Genomic DNA, 18,078 nt, shown 5'->3' with positions numbered 1-18,078 from the left:
TGGGTGCCCGCCCTCCCTCCCCAGCCTGCAGCTGTTGGAGGCTGCACAAGGAAGGCTCTGTTTACTGGTGGCCATGGTCCCAGTGGGAGGGTACATTACTGCCAGGCAGGAGCGGCAGGCAGACAGTCTTTGCGGCCTTAAAGGACCCTGTGGTCAGCTTTTGTGGAAGGCCTTCCCTCACCCCGGAAGGAGAGGTGCCAAGGTGGACTAGGCCTCACTGACTCGCTCAGTGGGTCTTCCAGGGAAGCAGCCGGGCTCCGCCCCGCCTCTGGAACATCAGAGAACACCGTGAGGCTGTGTAAAAGCACTCTGCAATCAATCACAAGGGTGGGTGAACTAAGGCTGCAGTGCACAGACCTTGCTCTGTCTGCTCGAGTTCATCTCCGCAAGTCCTTGGCTCCCAGAGCAGGCAGTCAATTCTCTGGTAGACAGAGTGAATTCCAGGCCTAGGAAGCCTAGGATCTAGGATAGGGAGGGGATGGCACAGAACTTGGGTGACATTAGAGGCTATGGGTAAAGAGGGCCTGGGATGTTCTAAACATAGACAGAAAGGACCACAGAGACACCCACAATGTATGTGTGAAGGATCGAAGGGAATCAGAAAATACAAAGGGTGCTGGACAGATGGCTCAGCACTAAGAGCACCTGATGCTCTTACAGAGGGCTTAAGTTTGTATCTCAGTGCCTACATGGTGGCTCACAACCATCTGTGGTGATATTGTGTTCCCCAAAATATTGTGCACCCTAATAAACTTATCTGGGGTCAGAGGACAGAATAGCCACTAGATACAGAGGCCAGAAAATGGTGGCACACACACCTTTAATCCTAGCATTCCCAAGGCAGAGATCCATCCGGATCTCTGCGAGTTCAAAGCCACACTGGAAACAGCCAGGCGTGGTAACAAGAGCCTTTAATCCCAGGAAGTAATGGCAGGAAGCAGAAAGGTATATAAGGCATAGGACCAGGAACTAGAGCCTGGTTAAGCTTATAGGCTTTGAGCAGCAGTTCAGCTGAGATCCATTTGGATGAGGACTCAGAGGCTTCCAGTCTAAGGAAACAGGATCAGGTGAGGAACTGGCAAGGTGAGGAAGTTATGGCTTGTTCTTCTTCTCTGATCTTCCAGCATTCACCCCAATACCTGGCTTTGGGTTTGATTTTCTTTTTCTTTTTTTGGGGGGGTTTGATTTTATTAATATGATCTGTTAAGATTCGTGCTCCAACCATCCATCTTTCCAGGTGATCTGACACCTTCTGACCTTCAATGGCACCACATACAAGTGGTGCACATACATACATACATCCAAAAAACCCCAAAACAACAACAAAAACACTCACACACATAAAATACATAAATCTACATAAATGTTTTAAAAAAAAAGAAAAGAAAGCCGGGCGGTGGTGGCGCACGCCTTTAATCCCAGCACTCGGGAGGCAGAGCCAGGTGGATCTCTGTGAGTTCGAGGCCAGCCTGGGCTACCAAGTGAGTTCCAGGAAAGGCGCAAAGCTACACAGAGAAACCCTGTCTCGAAAAACCAAAAAAAAAAAAAAAAAAAAAAAAAAAAAAGAAAAGAAAAAAACAGGGATAGGACCTAGGGGCTCTCCAGGTTTCATCTCCCTAAAGGCCACACCTGTTGACCACAGTGTCTGGCTAGACAAACCTGGAGGAGGGGAGAGGTGCTGGGAAAGTTTTGGAGCCAAGAAAATTCACATGGACATGCCCTGAGCCGCATGTGGGCAAAGGTAGTTATAAATGAAACACCTCAAACTGTCAGGCTTATGTAAAACATGGAGGGGTTTGTTGAAATTCCCTCACAGCTCTGAATCATGAGCTTTGTAGATGACAATATCATGTCTCAATGTCAAAGGCTGGACACACTTAAAAGCTGTAATGGGCCAGGCGGTGGTGGCACACACCTTTAATCCCAGCACTCAGGAGGCAGAGGCAGGCGAAACTTTGTGAGTTCGAGGCCAGCCTGGTCTACAGAGCAAGATCCAGGAAAGGCTCCAAAACTACACAGAGAAACCTTGTCTCGGAAAAACCAAAAAAAAAAAAAAAAAAAAAAAAGCTGTAATGGACAGATCAAAAGGTATCCCTGTCTAGTCCAGGGTCAGCTCTTCTATGGGTCTGATTGATATGATGTGCCTGAGTTTTGGGTGGCCTTTTGGTGGTGTGGGAGGGGTAGGGATACGGTTGTGAGCAGCCTTAAGCTGTAGGAAGTGGTGAGAGGCCTCTGCCTCTCCTCTGGTGTTCAGTTACCTTTTGGCTGTAGGACAAGCCTTCCTGTTTGAAAACCAGACCGCCGGCGGGAGGCACGGAGAAGGGCAGGAGCCCCCACCAGGGCCCATCCTTTCCCAGAGCCTTTCTTTAGGCACTCAGGCGGAGAAAATGGTGTCTAGCCCTTATAGCCTTTCACCTAGATGGGCAAGTCCTAGCTGGCTTCCTGGACAAGTCTGGGCACCAAGGGAGCGGAGGAGGCAGGGTGCTGTTTAGGAGCCCGGCAGGAGGAAGGGTGCCCTCTGGCGGCTAGGGAGACCACGCCTGACCGAGCTTGCCGGCAGGATGCAAACCTAGCCCCTCTTTAAAAACTCGGTAACAGTCATATACTCTACTGCAGGTCTCTCACACACATCGCCTGCCGGATCTCAGGTCCTCCTCTCAACGGGAACTTGGGCTCTCTGCCCTACCCAGCCTACCCAGACAGTCCCCGGCCCGAAGGAACCGGCTGTCACCAACCACCACAGAAATAAACCGGTCGCGGCCTAGATGGAACCCTAATACCGAGTCTCCACTAGGGGCAGCATGGCGCTGCTTGTCCACTTCCACTCAGTGTTAGGATAGGTGCCTCCTAAGGCGGCCTTATTTGGGAGAGAAGGTCAACACTCCTTGATAATAGCATCCTTTATTTGCAAAGAAGGGCATGCAGGAGTCTAGGAAGTCCATATGGAGCCCCTCCCCTCCACCCCAAGGAAGACTGGCAGGCAGTCGTTTCAGCCTACAGTGCCCTGAAGCTGGTGGAGCTAAGTATATGGACTATGGCACCCACTTTTCACAGCTGCTGGGAAGCTATGACCTCTGGGTTCTCGTAGCAGTTAGCCACTTTGCTGGTCATATTGGAGTTGCTGCAAGCTCTGCAGGGACAGCAACCAGTCACCAGGCGGTCCCAGGGCTCCAGAGAATGGAGCCAGAGAGGCAGCCAGGCCCAGGATCGAAGACAGTGAGGCAGCCAGGAGGGCCGGCGTCTTTGCAGGACATTAATCAGGATGATAAGGAGCATCAGCCCCACCAAAGGACCGCCCACTGCAGCCAACACTGAGCCCCCTGCCAGGGAAAGTCCAAAGGCTGCCAGGGGCAGCAGCAGAAAGGTGAATAGCAGGTAGACAATGGCTACCCAGCGGTACTGGGCAGTCAGGTCCCCAAAGCGCTTGGCCAGTGGAATGGGTAGTCTCAGGACAGGCACCAGGTACCACAGAAGTATGCCAGCCAGGTTGAAGAAGAAGTGGATGAGAGCAACCTGGTAGGCAGGAAGGGCAAGAAGGGGTGAGGAGATTGGACCAGACGACATGGGCCACCTGGGCTCTTTAGAAACCACGCCATTTGACAGGCGGCGGTGGCGCATGCCTTTAACCCCAGCACTCAGGAGGGAGAGGTAGATAGATCTCTGAGTTTGAGGCCAGCCTGGTCTACAGAGATAGTTCCAGGGCAGCCAGGGCTACACACACACACACACACACACACACACACACACACACACACACACACACCAAACAACAACCAAAATAACTCCACCTGTCTTGAAAAAACAAAAAACAAAGGAAAGGAATCCTGGAAAGGAAGAACTGAGGCTAGGGCTGTGAGATGCCTGCAATGTCCCCCTGGATCTGGGGCTACAGGCCTGTGGTTGGAGTCTGAGGAGCCTGAGAAGAGCTGGGGCTGCACCCAGCCTTGGCTGTGCTGGGAACAGGGAACTGGTTGAGGGCAGTACCTGGACTGCAATGAGCAACGTGTCCGGAGGGCTGGCCAGGGCAGCCAGCAGGGCTGTGGTGGTGGTGCCAATGTTGGAGCCCAGGAAGAGGGGATAGGCCCGTTCCAGGTTGATCACCCCAACCCCTGGAGGAATGAAGGGTCACCAAGGGGTCCAGCCCAGCTCCCCCAATCCCAAGCCCACTGCCCACTTTGGCTTACCCATGAGAGGCACAATAGCTGCTGTGAATACACTACTGCTCTGAAGCAGGAAGGTTAGGCCTGCACCGACAAGGATGGCCAAGTAGCCACTGAGCCAGCCAAAGGGGAAGGGGAAATCTGCAGGTGTGCAAGGTGGAAGGCAGGGGGTCATTTCCAACCTCCTGCCTTCTCCTCCATCCCAGGTCCAGGGCCTCCGCACACCCACCTGCATTGATGACAGTTCTCACGGCCTGTGCAATGCGGCCCTGCAGCACAGAGTTGAGCAGCTTAACGATGAGGACCAGGCAGGTACAGAGCACCAGCAGAGAGCCCGCCAGCAGGATGAAGCCCACAGCCAGATCCGTGAGCCCTGTGCCCACAAACAGGTGCCGGCCTGTGGCAGGGTGGGGAGTTGAGTAGGAGTTCGGAGCAGGAAGCAGGGCAGGGGGTAGGACTGGCGCAGGTACTCACAAGGCACTCTGTTCTCCTCTGGAGATGCTGTACCGTTCATCTCCGTGCAGGGGTTGAAGATGCTGCATTCCTCATGGCTCTCCTGGGACTGAGGGACAGGGAGGACTCAGGCCGGGCTCACAGCAGGCAGACAGACAGAAGGTAAAAGGCTCAAGATCAAGTGGGCGGGATGATTCAGCAGGTCAGAGGTGAAATGAGGGACGGGGTCAGAGGCACCTCACCGTCTCCCCTTTGACGCCACACCATTGCTTAATGAGGCTGCTGTTGGTGGTGTTGCTCGTGGCGCTGCCGGTAATCACGCTGCTATCCAGCTGGGAGACAGAGGGGGCATGATTATGTGTCGGGTACTCCCACCCCTCAGCCTATTACAAGCCTAAACCCTCTTCTGTCGCCATCCAGGACAGGGCTTCTGCCTCCTGTTCCTCATCAGCCAGGCACAGGCACCTTCCTATGGCACATCTGTCCTCACCTGGATGATGAGGTGTGTGAAAGGCTGCGTCAGTGCCTTGAGGATGTCGGGGGCCTGCCCCCCTGGCTGCAGGCTAGCAGCGCCCAGGGCCAGTTCACTCAGCCTCTCTAATGCTGCCGTGGCGCTCTCCAGCGGCAGCAATACCAACACTGTGAGCCAGTTGAAGATGCCATGCACAGCCGAGCCGCTGAAGGCCCTGCAGTCACACAGGGCAGGCTGTCTGTCTGAGTAGCCTCTACCGAGGCCAAGGTAGACCCAGCCTGGCCCTTCAGCCCTGACTCACCTCTGGAACTCATCCCGGTCCCCTGACTGCGCCATTGAGACCAGGGTGCTGGTGATGGAAGTGCCCACGTTGACGCCCATGACGATAGGCACAGATACCTGGACAGTCAGCACTGTAGGGGTGCCATTTCAGCAGCCCTGCCTGTTCACCAACCCACCCACCACTGCCCTGGGAAGGAGAGGCGCACTCACACTTAGAGGCCACCATGCTGACCACGATAGAGGAAGATGTGCTGGAGCTCTGGACAAGGACTGTGACCAGCACACCAATGACCAAGCCAGCCACAGGGTTGGACAGCACCACATTGTCCTTGAAAATGTCTCCAGCCATTTTGCCTGTTGCCCACAGAGAGATGCAGCGAGGCTGTAGAGAGCTCACTTCCCCACCCCACCCTGGCCTCCCACCTGGTCACTCACTGCCTAGCAGCTGGAAGGCAGAGCTGAGGATGTCCAGGGAGCAGATGAAGAAGTAGAGGCTTCCCAGGAGTCCACATGCCTTAAGGAAGTTGATGACCACTTGGCGAAGCCTGCTGGCCATGCTGACCTCTAGGGACACCAGGTAGGACTATATTTGACCAGCTGGCTACTGCCCAGCAGTAGCACCACACACACACATACACACACACACACACACACACACACACACACACACACTTTGCTCCTTGAAAACAGGGAGTGTGTTTCCTGTCACCTCTCATGAGTAGCACAGGATCTCCCTTCTGTCCCATTGGGTAGGAATCCATGGACTCCTTTTGTGTTCCCCAGAGCAGAGTCTGCACCCCCTCACTGGCCCTCCCTTGATCCTTGGCCATACAGCTAAACCCATGACCTTGGAGGGGGAGTCCCAGAACTGGAGCCATCAGCAGGGAGTAAAAGGAAAAGAAGAGGCTGGAAAGGGAGTTTCCACTCCGTCTCAAGCAGATGAATGTGAATTTCTTTGAGATGTGCTCTAAGTCCCAGCTTATACTCTGCTAAGAAATGGGAAGCCAGGGGCCTGCACACTGTCTCATCGCACCCAGACCTACCTTTCAGTTGGCCAGTGTTCTTCAGCTGAGAGAAGGCCTGGGGGTCTGTGCCTCCCTCCTCCGAGCCTGGGATAGAACTGGAGGTCCCTGCAGGGGTCAAGTCAAGGAGGGCTGTTTGTCGAACTCCCAGGGAGAGGGACAAAAGGAAGCCAGAGGTGGAAGAGGCTGGGGCACAAGGGGCTATGGGTGAGGCGCAGAAGCAGGAAGGGAAAGGGCTAGGGTGAGTCTGGCTCAGGCCAGCGGTGTGAGGAGACCCCAGAACTCTTCAAGAGGGCAGCTAGAGAGAGAAACCTCGTTTTGCCTAGCGTAGCTGTCCAGAAGTAGGAGCCCTAGGGTGCCTGATACCTGCATCTCTCAGATTCCGGTCCACCAGGTCAATCGCATCCAGGGTAGGGTTGGGGAACTGGCCACCAGCGAGGGAATTCGGCATGGATTTCAAGCAGAGAGAGACCCAGGCCCAATCCTAGATCTGCTGAGGGCAAGGCAGGTAAGGGTCGGTCGTTCTTCCTACTCGGCCTCTACCCCACCAACCCGTCCAAAGTCAGGCCCATGACCTGGACTTCAGCCGTAGCCCCACACCTTGCAGGTCTTGGTGGCTCTGGCCACGGACAGATGGCTGCAGTGACCTCAGGTGGTTGTCAGGCGAGCCCAGTCTAGTTTCAGGGGGCAGAAGACGGGGGGCCACTGGATCTCCACTCCCTTACTGGTCTTGGCTAGAGGAAGGTTTGACAGCTGACTGAGGGTACAGGGTTCTGGGGCGCTGGCTGGAAGTCGCCGGTTGCTAGAGAACCCTGGGATTTCTCCTATCAAGTGTCAATGAGGACACCGCAGATGGTCCCAGCTTAGACTTTGGTATTTGATACCAAACAAGTGACGTCTTCGCTTGATAAGAGCCCCACCCCACCCCACCCCCAACTTAGAAGCAGGACTTGGGAGCCCCCTGCCTACATCAGGTCCCTTCTGGCAGCACTGACCCCGTGGGCCTCGGGGTCTGGAACTCTTTGAATCCTAGTCTACCCTGACCCCTTCCCCAGTGCTTGGGCTCAGGCCCAGGGGCCCTTTGTGTCCCTTCCCTCTGGCCTGCCATTAGGCTCTCTTCTCACTTGCTCTTAGGTCCTGGGGTTCAGAGTGGTGCCCCTCCCCTGGACCTGGTGGTCACTCCGCTCTGGTCCAGTGTCCCTTAGCTTGCTCTAAGTTCTGGGAGCTCCTACCTGCACGTGTGGTGAGGGGGCACCAGCAGGGAGGAGGCACAGCAGGACTAGCTTCAGGTCAAAGATCTGCCCAGTGCGCACATGACCTGCTGTGTGTGGAGCCCCATTAATGTTTACCCAGGAGCTGGGGCCCCCAAGGGGAGACCCTGCCTGGCCTCGAGGCCTTATTCAGGCCCTTGTCACCCTGGGGCTAGGAGTTCTGAGCCCCCAGCTCAAATCTCTTGGGGTGGAACTTCTTCTAGGGATGGGCAACATCTGGCCAGGAGCATAACAGAGGTAGACACTGAAGCCACCAGTAGGCACCAGATACATTTAATGGACACTCTACACCACCCAGGCGAGACGCTCTCATTCTGGCTGGGGCAGCCTAGGGACCCCAGGAGAACGTTGCCCTCCTCTTCCTGTGTTCCTCTGAACTCTGCAAACCTTATCGTGCTCATCCATGCACCTGACAGAGATGAGAGAGAAGCCCTTTGCACCAGGTGGGTGTGGAAGACGAATTTCCTCAGGTGGCCTGGGAAGATACCCAGGCTCTCGGGTCAGCAGATTCAAATCTGAGTTTAAGGGTAGGGCTAGATCCTGAAGGGCTTTCTGTGGAGGCAGACCAGGACTCAGAGTCTCTATCTGCAGAGGGAGGGGGGAGGGCCGAGCCCTTCCCCATCCCACAGTGCTCATTGCCTGAACCCTATCTGAGTGTCTTTTCCCAGATGAGGGCTGTCTGTGCCCACGTGTCTGTGAAATGTGCTCTCTGATGGGTCAGCTCCCTTCCAGCCCCTGGGATGGGGACTAGGCCCTCCCCTGCAAGCTATTTCCCTAGGGGCCCTGCAAGCTCCAGCACCCTGCTCTGCTCACTGCCCAGCTCTGTCCCTGGGTGCTTGAGGGACTTTGCCCAGTGAAGGAGTCTTCCCAATGTCTATTCAGCAAATTCTCTTTCCTCCCCATCCTACAACCACTCCCCAGGAGGCCCCTCCCAGGGGCTCCTGAATACAGCTCCTTCCTAGAGGGATGGAGGTTTGCAGCTTTGGCCTGGGGATTGTCAGTAATTTGTAACCTAGAGCACCTACAGAAGGTCTGTGTTAGGGTCACCAGAGGTGGAAGGAGGCTGGGAGCCTTGAATTAGGATAATGAGCTGTGAGACCTCAGGCGAGACCCTTGTCGGAGCTGGCTCTCTATGGCACCCTTTGATGCCTGTCAAAGAGGTAGCTTTATGTTGCAGCAGACTCTCTCGGAACAGTGTCTGGCTCATGGTAGGAGTTCAGTGACCACTGTGGAATAGATGAATACATAAGACTCCAGGAGGTAGCCTGCCTCCTGGCTCATACCTCTGGATGCTTACAGAGAGGAAGACCTGCTCTGAGGCCAGCCACTCTCGTACAGCCATAGCCTGACCCTGTCCAGGCCCCCGCACTCAGCCCCACAGACTCTTAGGAACCATTCTCTATGCTAAGTCCTGGGTTTACAGGTGACGTAGACAGCAGAATGTTGGCTGGCCAAACAAAGTCAGGCCAGTTTGGGGTATGGGAATCTAGACAAGTATAATGGGAAGTCACCAGCCTACTGTGGCATTATGGCCATTGACTCTGACCTTAGGCTATAGCCTGAGATGTCCCTGGTCAGGGTGATACCACTATGCTGGGTCACGCAGGACTGTAAGAAGGATGCCCTGCTAGCAAACTGTTCTGTTTGCACTGTGTATGATCAGTGGCTCCAAGGCAGGCAAGCTGCTAGCACAGTTTCCTTTGTGCAGGTGGAGATAGCCAGAATTTAGACCTCAGCGTTCCCGGGGGGATACCAGCACAGTCTTCCCCAGCCACAGCAACAGCATCCAGGCTGAGGAAAGTGGGGTTGGGGGCGCAAGGTGGGGTAGAGTTCGGCTGGCTGCTGAGTGATGGTAGCGCTGACTTTGAGGGGGACAGAGGACCTGGGTTCTATTCTTGATGGTTCCCGTTCAGCTTTGACTGCCAAAAAGGCAGCTAGGTCCAGGTCCAACATGGTCACCCCTCCTCGGGGCATAGGGGTACTTTGACGGCACTGTGGGCAGGGGATCCAGTGTTGTTCATGGGCTGGGGTGTCCAGCCGCCGCATGCATGCTTGGCAGAAGGTGTGGCCACAGTAGAGGCGGCGAGGCAAGTGTACTGACAGGTCATAGGCAGAGTAGCAGATGACGCAGTCATTCCGTGGGGCTGTCAGGGCTGCCCCTTCCTCCAAGGCTTCGGGGCCTTCAGGCTGCAGCATCCTAGGGAAAGTGTGAAGGAACCAACAGGGCAAGAGCACAAGGCACGGTCCACCTCTGCCCATCTATGGGATGTGTTTGGTCCATGCTGTCCCCCAGAAGACAGAAGACAGGGCTATGGGACAGACGGACGGTAAGTGTCTGCACACCTGGCGGGAAGATGGTGGCCTTGGGCACACCAAGTCTGGGCACATCTCTTGTCTCTGTGGCCACTGGCTGAAACAGCGCCCTATCCCCCTGTAGAGACCCTTCCACGGCCCCTCCTGCTTGCCCCCCACCCCTAGCCTTCCTGAACCCCAGGCTTCTCTTACCTGCTGCATCCACTCCACCAGAAAGATATTCCCAGCTAGAGGGTTTCGGGAGAAGGGGGTGGGGACCCGGGCCACCTCATGGCTCCCTCCTTGGGCTCGCATTACTGACCACACGGGCAGGGCGGCAGGAGGCAGGTGGTGGCGGCATCAAATGAGAGTGGGGCTCCCCTTTCAGCCACAAAGCGCCTGCAACAGGATCTGAGGCACCACCCACTGGGCTGGAGATAAGGTGAGCCAGCCCCCTGCAGAACGGATGCTGCTCAGACCACTCCCCCCCCCACCCCGTAACTCCTGGAGACCCGGCTTCGTCTTCTCCACCCTAGCAGTCCTCAGCCTTTTGTACCTCCCCGCTCTCTCATACCATCAAGCCCTCACCCCTCTCATCTGATTGTCATGCTTTCCTGCTTTGGCCTGAGGGACGCCCACTCTTCAGGCCCCGCCCACGCCACCTCCCAGGGGACCTGCCCCCACCCCCTACCAGCTCCATGGTAGGGTGCATCATCTTGTTAAATTGTGGTACTTCTCAGGATGACCTTCCTCCCTATCTAGACTAGGTCTATCCTGTAATGTCACAGGCAGTAGCCCACCCGTCGGCCCTGAGGTGGCACAATGTGTGCCCATCTCCCTCACACAACCAACCATCATCCCAGAAGCTCCCCCTCCCCACCCCACCCCGCCCCGTGCCCATCCTAAGCACCTTCCAGTTGACTGCCTAGCTGACCCTCAGTCTTTGTAATAGTCCAGGGAGACAGTTCAGGGAGGTGGGATCAGTTTTCCCTGTGATGAGGCCTGGAGAGAGCACAGAACTAGGGAGACTGGGTTGTGTTGGGAGAGGCTGGCAGGCCCCCAGGACCGCACACAGGGTTGCTAGGAGAAAGCCAAGGAGCAAGCCCTCCTGACTCACTTTTACCCACCTGCTTGGCAGTGTGCCTTTAAGACTGGCCAAACGGGTTCCTGTGCTGGCCCCCACTGAAACGGGGGACAAGGAGCTTGGAGATGAGAGTCAGGGCCATGACCCATCTGCCCATACCTGGAGACTTCTCCACACTACACATCTAGCCTGCCCGCGTATATGACCCGTCTCTGCATCAGGGGAGGGCCAACTTCAGGAGGACTCGTTTGTCTTGTGAGGCCAGCTCTTCCGCCCTCTTCACGTGGTGCCGTGGTGGCTCTGCCCTGCCCCGGAAACACCTGGCTGCCCAGAGCTGACCCTCCTCCCACACTCCCTACCCTGGCATCTCATGCACGGCCCCCAGCAGGCATCTTACAACTGCTTGGACAGACAAGAAGGGAACACTCCCCTCAGCCCTTCAAGGCCTGGTACACATCACTCGAAATAGGTTAAACAGCAGAGCTCTGGATTGTAGGAATTATCTTTTGTGGGAAACCAGAAACATGCTCTGGCTGAGGCTTGGAGGTGACTCACATTGGGCAGGGCTGGGTTCTGGGCCCTGGATCCTGAGCTCCCACTCCCTGAAACCTGCTAACACCAGCCCCACCCGCCAACAGCCCTCCAGTCTGATCCTCCCTCAGAGTATTTTCTTGGGGCCCCCCACAGTGGCAAGTATGGTACCCTCCTGCCTTGTGATTCAGGGTTAACCTTGTTTACGATCTCAGCTTTAGCCTTAGGGAGAACAGAGAACTGGCCCTGGGCAGGAGACATATTACCACCTACAAGCCCCTGGGTGGGCTGAGACCCGCAAGGCCCCTAAATTATGGTGGTCATGAGGCAGTGGCTTTCTAGTCTCTGGAAGGACCCACAGAGTCTGGGAGCCTACTAGGGAGACTGTATTTGTGTATGTTGAGGACAAAAATAGTTGCCCAGACTAGGACCCTCTCCCAAATGGAACCCTGGTTAAAAAAAAAAAAAAAAAGGAGTCATCGGCACACTGCTCACCCTGCTTTATTGCCAAAGTCTCGCAGGAAGTGAAGGGTGTCCCTATTGCTGCCACCATGGCTAGTGGCTGGGACACCCGCTGAGCCTTCCTGGTGGACAGGCTCCCCTGTCCAGAAGTGGCTGATGCCCATGCCCATGGCCGCTCCTGATGTCCAGCACCACTTGGGTGTTGAGCAGAGGCCTGGGCCCCACCGCCCCGAGGTTGGATAGTCAGGCTAAGAGACAACACAGCAACAGCTGTGACAACGGCAGAATCGTGGACAGTGGCAGCAGGAACAGCAAGGCAAGCAGCAGCAGTGGTGGGCAATGTCGTCGCCACGCCCCACAGGCGGCAGGCCAGCGTAGGTCAGTCCTGATGGACGCTGCCCACTGCAGTAGGGATTGCAGGGTGACTGCCAGGTCTGTTGGTTCTGCTCAGGAGCGGTGCCTTTGGTACCCTTGATACCCTTGGGCCCTGGAGCTTCAGGAGTCTGCAAGAGGCCTGCTGGCTCTGGGGCACAGGTTCCTGAAGGCAGAGGCTGACTCTCAGAGGCGGAAGATGAAGAGGGACCCTCCTCTAACTGCTGCCCCAGGTCAGACCGCAGGTGAGCCCGCGGGATGCTGATGTGAGCGTATGGGTTCTTCACAACCATCTCATGGGGGTCCATGGCCCAAGCTGCAGGGGTGAGCAGAGACACATGTATGGACTCAGAGGAGAGGAAAGCTGCTTGAGAGCCTGTAGCCCAAGAAGACACCCATTTAGGAGGAGTCTGCCTTGTAAAGAGCCATATCACTGCGTGCAGATGTGGAGACATCAGAATATATGCAAGGTCTACATGTCTTGGAGGTAGACCCGAGTACCCAGTTGCCACCATCCACCAAGTATCCACGAAATGCTCCTGGATGCAGCTGGGAATGGGGATAAAAGGCTAGGGAACACAGGTGAGGTGGTCCAAGGGAGAGCAGGGGCTGTTGGGAAGGTACCTCTCAGTCAGGTCAGTCACTGGGGCATTGGGTCACTCACCTGCAGCCAGCAGCAGCAGCAGCAGCAGCAGCAGCAGCAGCAGCAGCAGCAGCAGCAGCAGCAGCAGCAGCAGCTAACTTCTAGTCCTCCAGCTCCAGGTCCCAGTGCCTGTGAGTAGAGCTACCAGCAGGTGCCTTTTCCCTCCTAGAGAGGGGTGGGGCCTTGGGGCGGAGCTCAAAGATGGGGTTCTCAAGATCCCCAGAGGCCTTAGCAACTGGAGCACAGCAGCCAGTCACCCCTCATTCCCAGATGGGTGGAGGCCAAGGTTTGAGCTCTAAGGGGCATTTGCCAATCTGGGGTGACTCAATCACGATTCATCCGAGCATGCTTTACCTCCTTGGGTCATGGCCCCAGAGAGGAAGTGGAGGCAGGCCTTCAGATTCTGGGGCCTTCAGAGGGGCTGGGGTCACCCAGCCATTGCTCACACCTCTACAGCTACTGTCCAGAGTTCCTCCTTGCCACCTACTGCCCATACCCAGCAGACACTGGGATGCTTGAGACTACTTACAGGATTGTCCACATTCCTAATTAAAAAAAAGTTTGACACAACTTTGTAGATACACTTTACTTATCTTACAGTTACATGGGCATCAGACACAAGTGACATTTTCAGCTTGTTTCTAAACCTGCAGTTTCCCTGTGTTGGTGACTTGGGGTGAAGCTCCCCAAAGTTTTCTGTCCCCCGCACCCATTCTTGGCCCTGGCACCCCTCTGCTTTAGTAGCTTCACCTCCTCGCCCATAGGGGACATGAAGAACGACCGTGGGGCGAGGGGGGCGAGGGGGGGGAAACAACAGTTGCAAGTTTACGGGCCAACCAGTGGGCTCCTCTGGGTCTACACTACAGTGGGACGTCTTGGACTCCATTCCGGAAAACCCCAGGAAGGAGAGACCAAGCAGGACAGGGACTGCAAGCCAGGGTGACTGAGTAGCCTGCTTAGAGCCAGTTAGGCAGGTTGAGCAACCTAGCAAGTAGAAGCAAATGGGTCTGGGGGAAACATGCTTAAGAGGTGGAAAACGGAAGAACCCTTAACCTTGCCCACTGCCCCTGTAGGCTCCGCCCCTAGCCGCGAGCATGCGTAAATCCGGCCGAGGTGCCCAGTGGAAACTTAATTCCCCAGAAGCCTTCGCGCTCCAGGGTTTCCCAAAAGACCCGGTTTGGATGGATCCTTGGCTTGCTCCGCTCCGCTCAGAAAAGTGGCTGGGAGGGGGGCGGGGGGGAGGTGCGGCGGGAAGGCTTATTCTACCACGGGGCGTGGCTTCATTTCACGGGGCGGGACCTTGGGCGAAGGGTGGGGCCGTAGGTGGCCTTGCGCGTGGGCGGAGTGGGTGGGTAAGTGAGCAGAGCCCTCCCGGAAAGGGTGGGCTCATTCCTTTTTCGGGCCACAGCTACCTGAGTTACCCCAGCTTGATGCCAGGATCCCACGAGACGCCTCCCCTCCACACCCCCGCACCTGACCCCTTCTCTCACCTGGCCTTGCTGGAAGGAGCCCTGATGTGCGCCCTTGGTTCCATAGAGCTGTAAATTCTGGCCCAGTTTTGGCTCCCCAGGACCACTGTTCCCTTCGTCTGGATTCTACAGAGAGGGACTGTGGCCTGAAGAGAATCTGGGTTGTCCAGAGTCAGGCACAGGACTCCGTGCTGGTCACAGGTATGCCACCATGCTGCATGGCGGCCATGAGGTAGTAGAGAATGGCACTCAAAACACGTAGACACTCCGGTCACCAGCGTGTCCTTTGTCCTTTCCTCATGGAGGGCTCCCCTGAGGCAAAGGTGTAGTCCAGGTAGAAGAGGGCCAGGTAGGAGGTGGAATGGGGCCTCTGCTGGGTGGGGTCAGTTTTAGCACAGAACTGTGAGACATAGAAGCACGTGCTGACCTGATGCGATACAAGAAAGGGCCACTCCACCCTAGGCAGGGGAGTGCGCTCAGTGGGCCCTCCACCCAACACGTGCACTGCCAGCCTGTCCAGGCATTTCCAACCCTCCACCTCCGGTCAGTGCCCCGGCTGAGCCTCCTTGCGACTGCCCCCGTCCCCTCCGTCCACTCCTCTGGTATCCGCTTAACCCCTTATATCGCCCTCTTTGAGTTGATGAGTCCTGGGTGCAGTGTGCATACGTCAGTGAGTTGGAAAACTCCGGGCGTTCACACAGGGGGTGTGTCGAGGTTTGGAATGAAAGGACCCTGCCCCTTCAGAGCTCGAAAGGTAGACGAGACGCTGATGGAACGCTAGGACCCCTGCTCCCTGCTCGGGCATTGTGAGGCTCAATATGTGAGGGAGTAAAAAGTGAAGGTTTCCCCTAGAAAATTCGGCCGAGCGTTTGGCCCCCTCCGAGTGTCAGCCAAGAAGGAAGGGAACGTTGGCCACACGGGGATCCTGATCCGCCTGTAGCTAGCTGGGAGGTCGACCCTGGGAGCAGACGCCAGGCCAGGAGTGGATCGAGGGGCGGCTAGGAGACTGGCCCCGCCCCGTGGACCCCGCGCGGGTCCCCAGACGGGGGGTGGCGCTGCGGGCGCGGGCGGGCGCCGCGCGCACTGCGGTCCCCGCGCCTCCGCCGCAGAACGCGCCACGCTCCGCACGCACCTGCCGCTGCCGTCGTCGCCGCTGTCGCCGCCGCCGCCGCCGCCGCCGCCGCGCCGAGCCTTGCGTCCAGCACCAGCGCTCGCGCCCCTGGGTGCCGCCTTCGCCCGCCATCGCCCGAGGTCGCCTCTGGAGCCGCGGGAGCTAGCGGAGCCGCTAGAGCCGGAGAGCCAAGGTGCGAGCGCCGCATCCGGGCCTGCCTTTGAGACAACCTCTGCTGCTGCGGCGGCGCAGCCAGGGAACGCCAGGCTGGGGCAGGTGAGCTGGGGGGGAGGGGCGGGGGTCAGACGCATCATCCCTCCCACTCTCGTAGGGTCAGTCCTCCGGACCGTGAATCTGGCCTCGGAGGGCATACTGGGGAGGGGGTTGGGTTCAGAATTCCGTGAAGGCTTGGATCGCACGGATGAGGTCAGGGTCAGAGGTCGGGCACCCTGTCCTTTGTGCAGGGTGGGGGTGAGGGCGAAAGTGAGGTGGGCCCCCGTGCTGCCCTCACGCTGTCTCTCACCCGCAGCTCGGGCCTGGTGCAGGCCTCTCCATTGCTGTTGCCGCGGAGCCTGCAGCCCAGGTCCTCCGGCAGCCAGGGAACAGGCTAGCTGCCTTCCCTGGGCGCCCTGTCCTGGAGCCATGGGGCCCACCTAGCCCCTGCCTGCCCAGATGTCCCGGCCCAGGGACTGCTGACCTCTGCTGCAGGAGGAGGCCCCTCCACGCCCCCTTGCCAGCCTCAGCAGACAGAGACCCTGGGTGAGCCGCTGGGTGAGCCCCACAGCCCAAGACAGCCTCCCATACCCCCTTGCCCCCGCCTGCTTCCCCCTCCCCCTCCTCTTCCTCCTCCTCTTCGGACTGAACCAGATAAGCCATTGTGGCCACTGGGGGGGGCCCTGCCCCCCAACCTGTCACCCGCTGCCCCTTGCAGCCCACGGAGTAACCGGGGTCCTCACCAGGCCTGGCAGGACCAGGATGCAGCCCCTTCTCTTCCCCCACGGCCCCACCCGACACCCCCACCTGTGCCAACGTCCGGTCTGACGGTAGAGGGCCGGATGCCAGCTGACCCTGGGCCCGAGGTGGGCAGTGGATGGCCGGGCCTCCTCATGTCCTGCCTGAAAGGCCCCCATGTCATCCTCAAAATGGAGGCCATGAAGATTGTCCACCCTGAAAAGTTCCCTGAGCTCCCGGCGGCCACCCCCTGCTTCCCACCTGCACCCAGGCCCACTCCCACGCTGGCACCCAAGCGTGCTTGGCCCTCAGACACAGAGATCATTGTCAACCAGGCATGTGGGGGGGACATGCCCTCCTTGGAAGGAGCACCCCACACTCCACCCTTGCCAAGGCGGCCCCGCAAGGGCAGTTCTGAATTGGGCTTCCCCCGGGTGGCACCAGTGGATGAGGTCATTGTAAATCAGTATGTGATTCGACCTGGCCCGACAGCCTCTGCACCTTCATCATCCGGGCCCGTGGTAGCAGGTGAGCCCCTGGAATGCCCCACCTGTGGGCACACATACAACGTCACTCAGCGGCGGCCCCGTGTGCTGTCTTGCCTGCACTCTGTGTGTGAGCAGTGCCTGCAGATTCTTTACGAGTCTTGCCCCAAGTACAAGTTTATCTCATGTCCCACCTGCCACCGTGAGACTGTGCTCTTCACTGACTATGGCCTGGCTGCACTGGCTGTCAACACGTCCATCCTCAGCCGTTTGCCACCCGAAGCCCTGACTGCCCCATCCGGTGGCCAGTGGGGGGGTGAGTCTGAAGGTAGCTGCTACCAGACCTTCCGGCAGTACTGTGGGGCTGCATGCACCTGCCATGTGCGGAACCCACTGTCAGCCTGTTCCATCATGTAGTGTCCACCTGCCCACTACTGCCTGCCGGACCTTGCTCGCCGCTTCTTCAGGGAACTGGCCCTGTCCTGTCGCCCGCTGACCCTCCTGCCCACTGTGGCTTCTGGCCCTACCCTGCGTGGCATTGTCGCTGCAGCCAACTTTGCCATTAAAACTCTTTGCCAAAGTTTGCACGTGTTCCCTGATTGAAGCTTACTCCTGTGGGCTCTGCCCAGGCCTGGGCCCAGGGTAGGTTCCCAGGGCTGTAGCCCAGTCAGGGTCTAATTAGGAGCTGCCAGAGGGCCACCCAGCTCCATTCAAGGCTGGCCGGCTCTGCTTGCTGAAGGCGAAGCTGGGCCGAGTGTGCTGCTCAGGAGGCCTGGGACTAGCTGTGAACACATTGGTGCAAAAGACTGCTAGTTGTGTGTGGCACATGGGGCTGTGACCCAGCTAGGCAGACAGAATCTTCAGCTGTGTGTGGTGATGCTCACTGCTAATCCCAGCACTCGGGAAGCTAAGGCAGGAGGATGGTGAGGTCAGCATGGGTTACAGTGAGATCTTACCCCTCTCCCCCCGGAGAAGTACCTTTCCTCTGGCCAAGGATGTGTAGAAATGGCCTTTGGAT

General features: G+C 57.5%; 4 protein-coding genes across 12 annotated transcripts; 1 reads left to right on the top strand and 3 right to left on the bottom strand.

The window, feature by feature from the left end:
- Nucleotides 1–2,863: 2,863 nt before the first annotated feature.
- Slc34a3 (solute carrier family 34 member 3) lies at nt 2,864–7,694 on the bottom strand. 9 transcript variants are annotated; one of them, XM_076569253.1, is made up of 14 exons: nt 7,622–7,679; nt 6,990–7,123; nt 6,756–6,879; nt 6,411–6,497; nt 5,803–5,931; nt 5,578–5,721; nt 5,387–5,498; nt 5,104–5,299; nt 4,856–4,945; nt 4,635–4,722; nt 4,390–4,557; nt 4,185–4,301; nt 3,985–4,109; nt 2,864–3,513 (listed from the first exon to the last, which is right to left on the bottom strand). In XM_076569253.1, exons 3-14 carry the CDS (start codon nt 6,838–6,840, stop codon nt 3,049–3,051), a joined length of 1,806 nt encoding a protein of 601 aa, XP_076425368.1. In that variant the 5' UTR covers nt 6,841–6,879; nt 6,990–7,123; nt 7,622–7,679; the 3' UTR covers nt 2,864–3,048. The 9 variants fall into 9 exon arrangements, with proteins under 9 accessions (XP_076425368.1, XP_076425371.1, XP_076425373.1 ...); XM_076569256.1 differs by having other exon boundaries at nt 6,965–7,123; nt 7,514–7,643; XM_076569258.1 differs by having other exon boundaries at nt 6,756–6,882; nt 7,514–7,643.
- A 225-nt stretch (nt 7,695–7,919) lies between these two features.
- On the bottom strand, nt 7,920–10,602 carry Rnf224 (ring finger protein 224). The gene is made up of 2 exons (XM_015999415.3): nt 10,166–10,602; nt 7,920–9,857 (listed from the first exon to the last, which is right to left on the bottom strand). The coding sequence occupies exon 2, from the start codon at nt 9,854–9,856 to the stop codon at nt 9,386–9,388; it is 471 nt and encodes a 156-aa protein (XP_015854901.1). The 5' UTR covers nt 9,857; nt 10,166–10,602; the 3' UTR covers nt 7,920–9,385.
- Nucleotides 10,603–12,052: 1,450 nt separating this feature from the next.
- On the bottom strand, nt 12,053–13,181 carry Cysrt1 (cysteine rich tail 1). The gene is made up of 2 exons (XM_006981053.4): nt 13,066–13,181; nt 12,053–12,717 (listed from the first exon to the last, which is right to left on the bottom strand). Exon 2 carries the CDS (start codon nt 12,707–12,709, stop codon nt 12,278–12,280), a length of 432 nt encoding a protein of 143 aa, XP_006981115.1. The 5' UTR covers nt 12,710–12,717; nt 13,066–13,181; the 3' UTR covers nt 12,053–12,277.
- A 3,498-nt stretch (nt 13,182–16,679) lies between these two features.
- Rnf208 (ring finger protein 208) lies at nt 16,680–17,477 on the top strand. The gene has a single exon (XM_006981054.4). The coding sequence runs from the start codon at nt 16,680–16,682 to the stop codon at nt 17,475–17,477; it is 798 nt and encodes a 265-aa protein (XP_006981116.1).
- The last annotated feature ends 601 nt before the right edge of the window (nt 17,478–18,078 follow it).

This window comes from Peromyscus maniculatus, chromosome 4, assembly GCF_049852395.1.
Source record: "Peromyscus maniculatus bairdii isolate BWxNUB_F1_BW_parent chromosome 4, HU_Pman_BW_mat_3.1, whole genome shotgun sequence".
NCBI lineage: Eukaryota > Metazoa > Chordata > Mammalia > Rodentia > Cricetidae > Peromyscus > Peromyscus maniculatus.
This window is presented reverse-complemented; position numbering and strand designations above follow the sequence as displayed.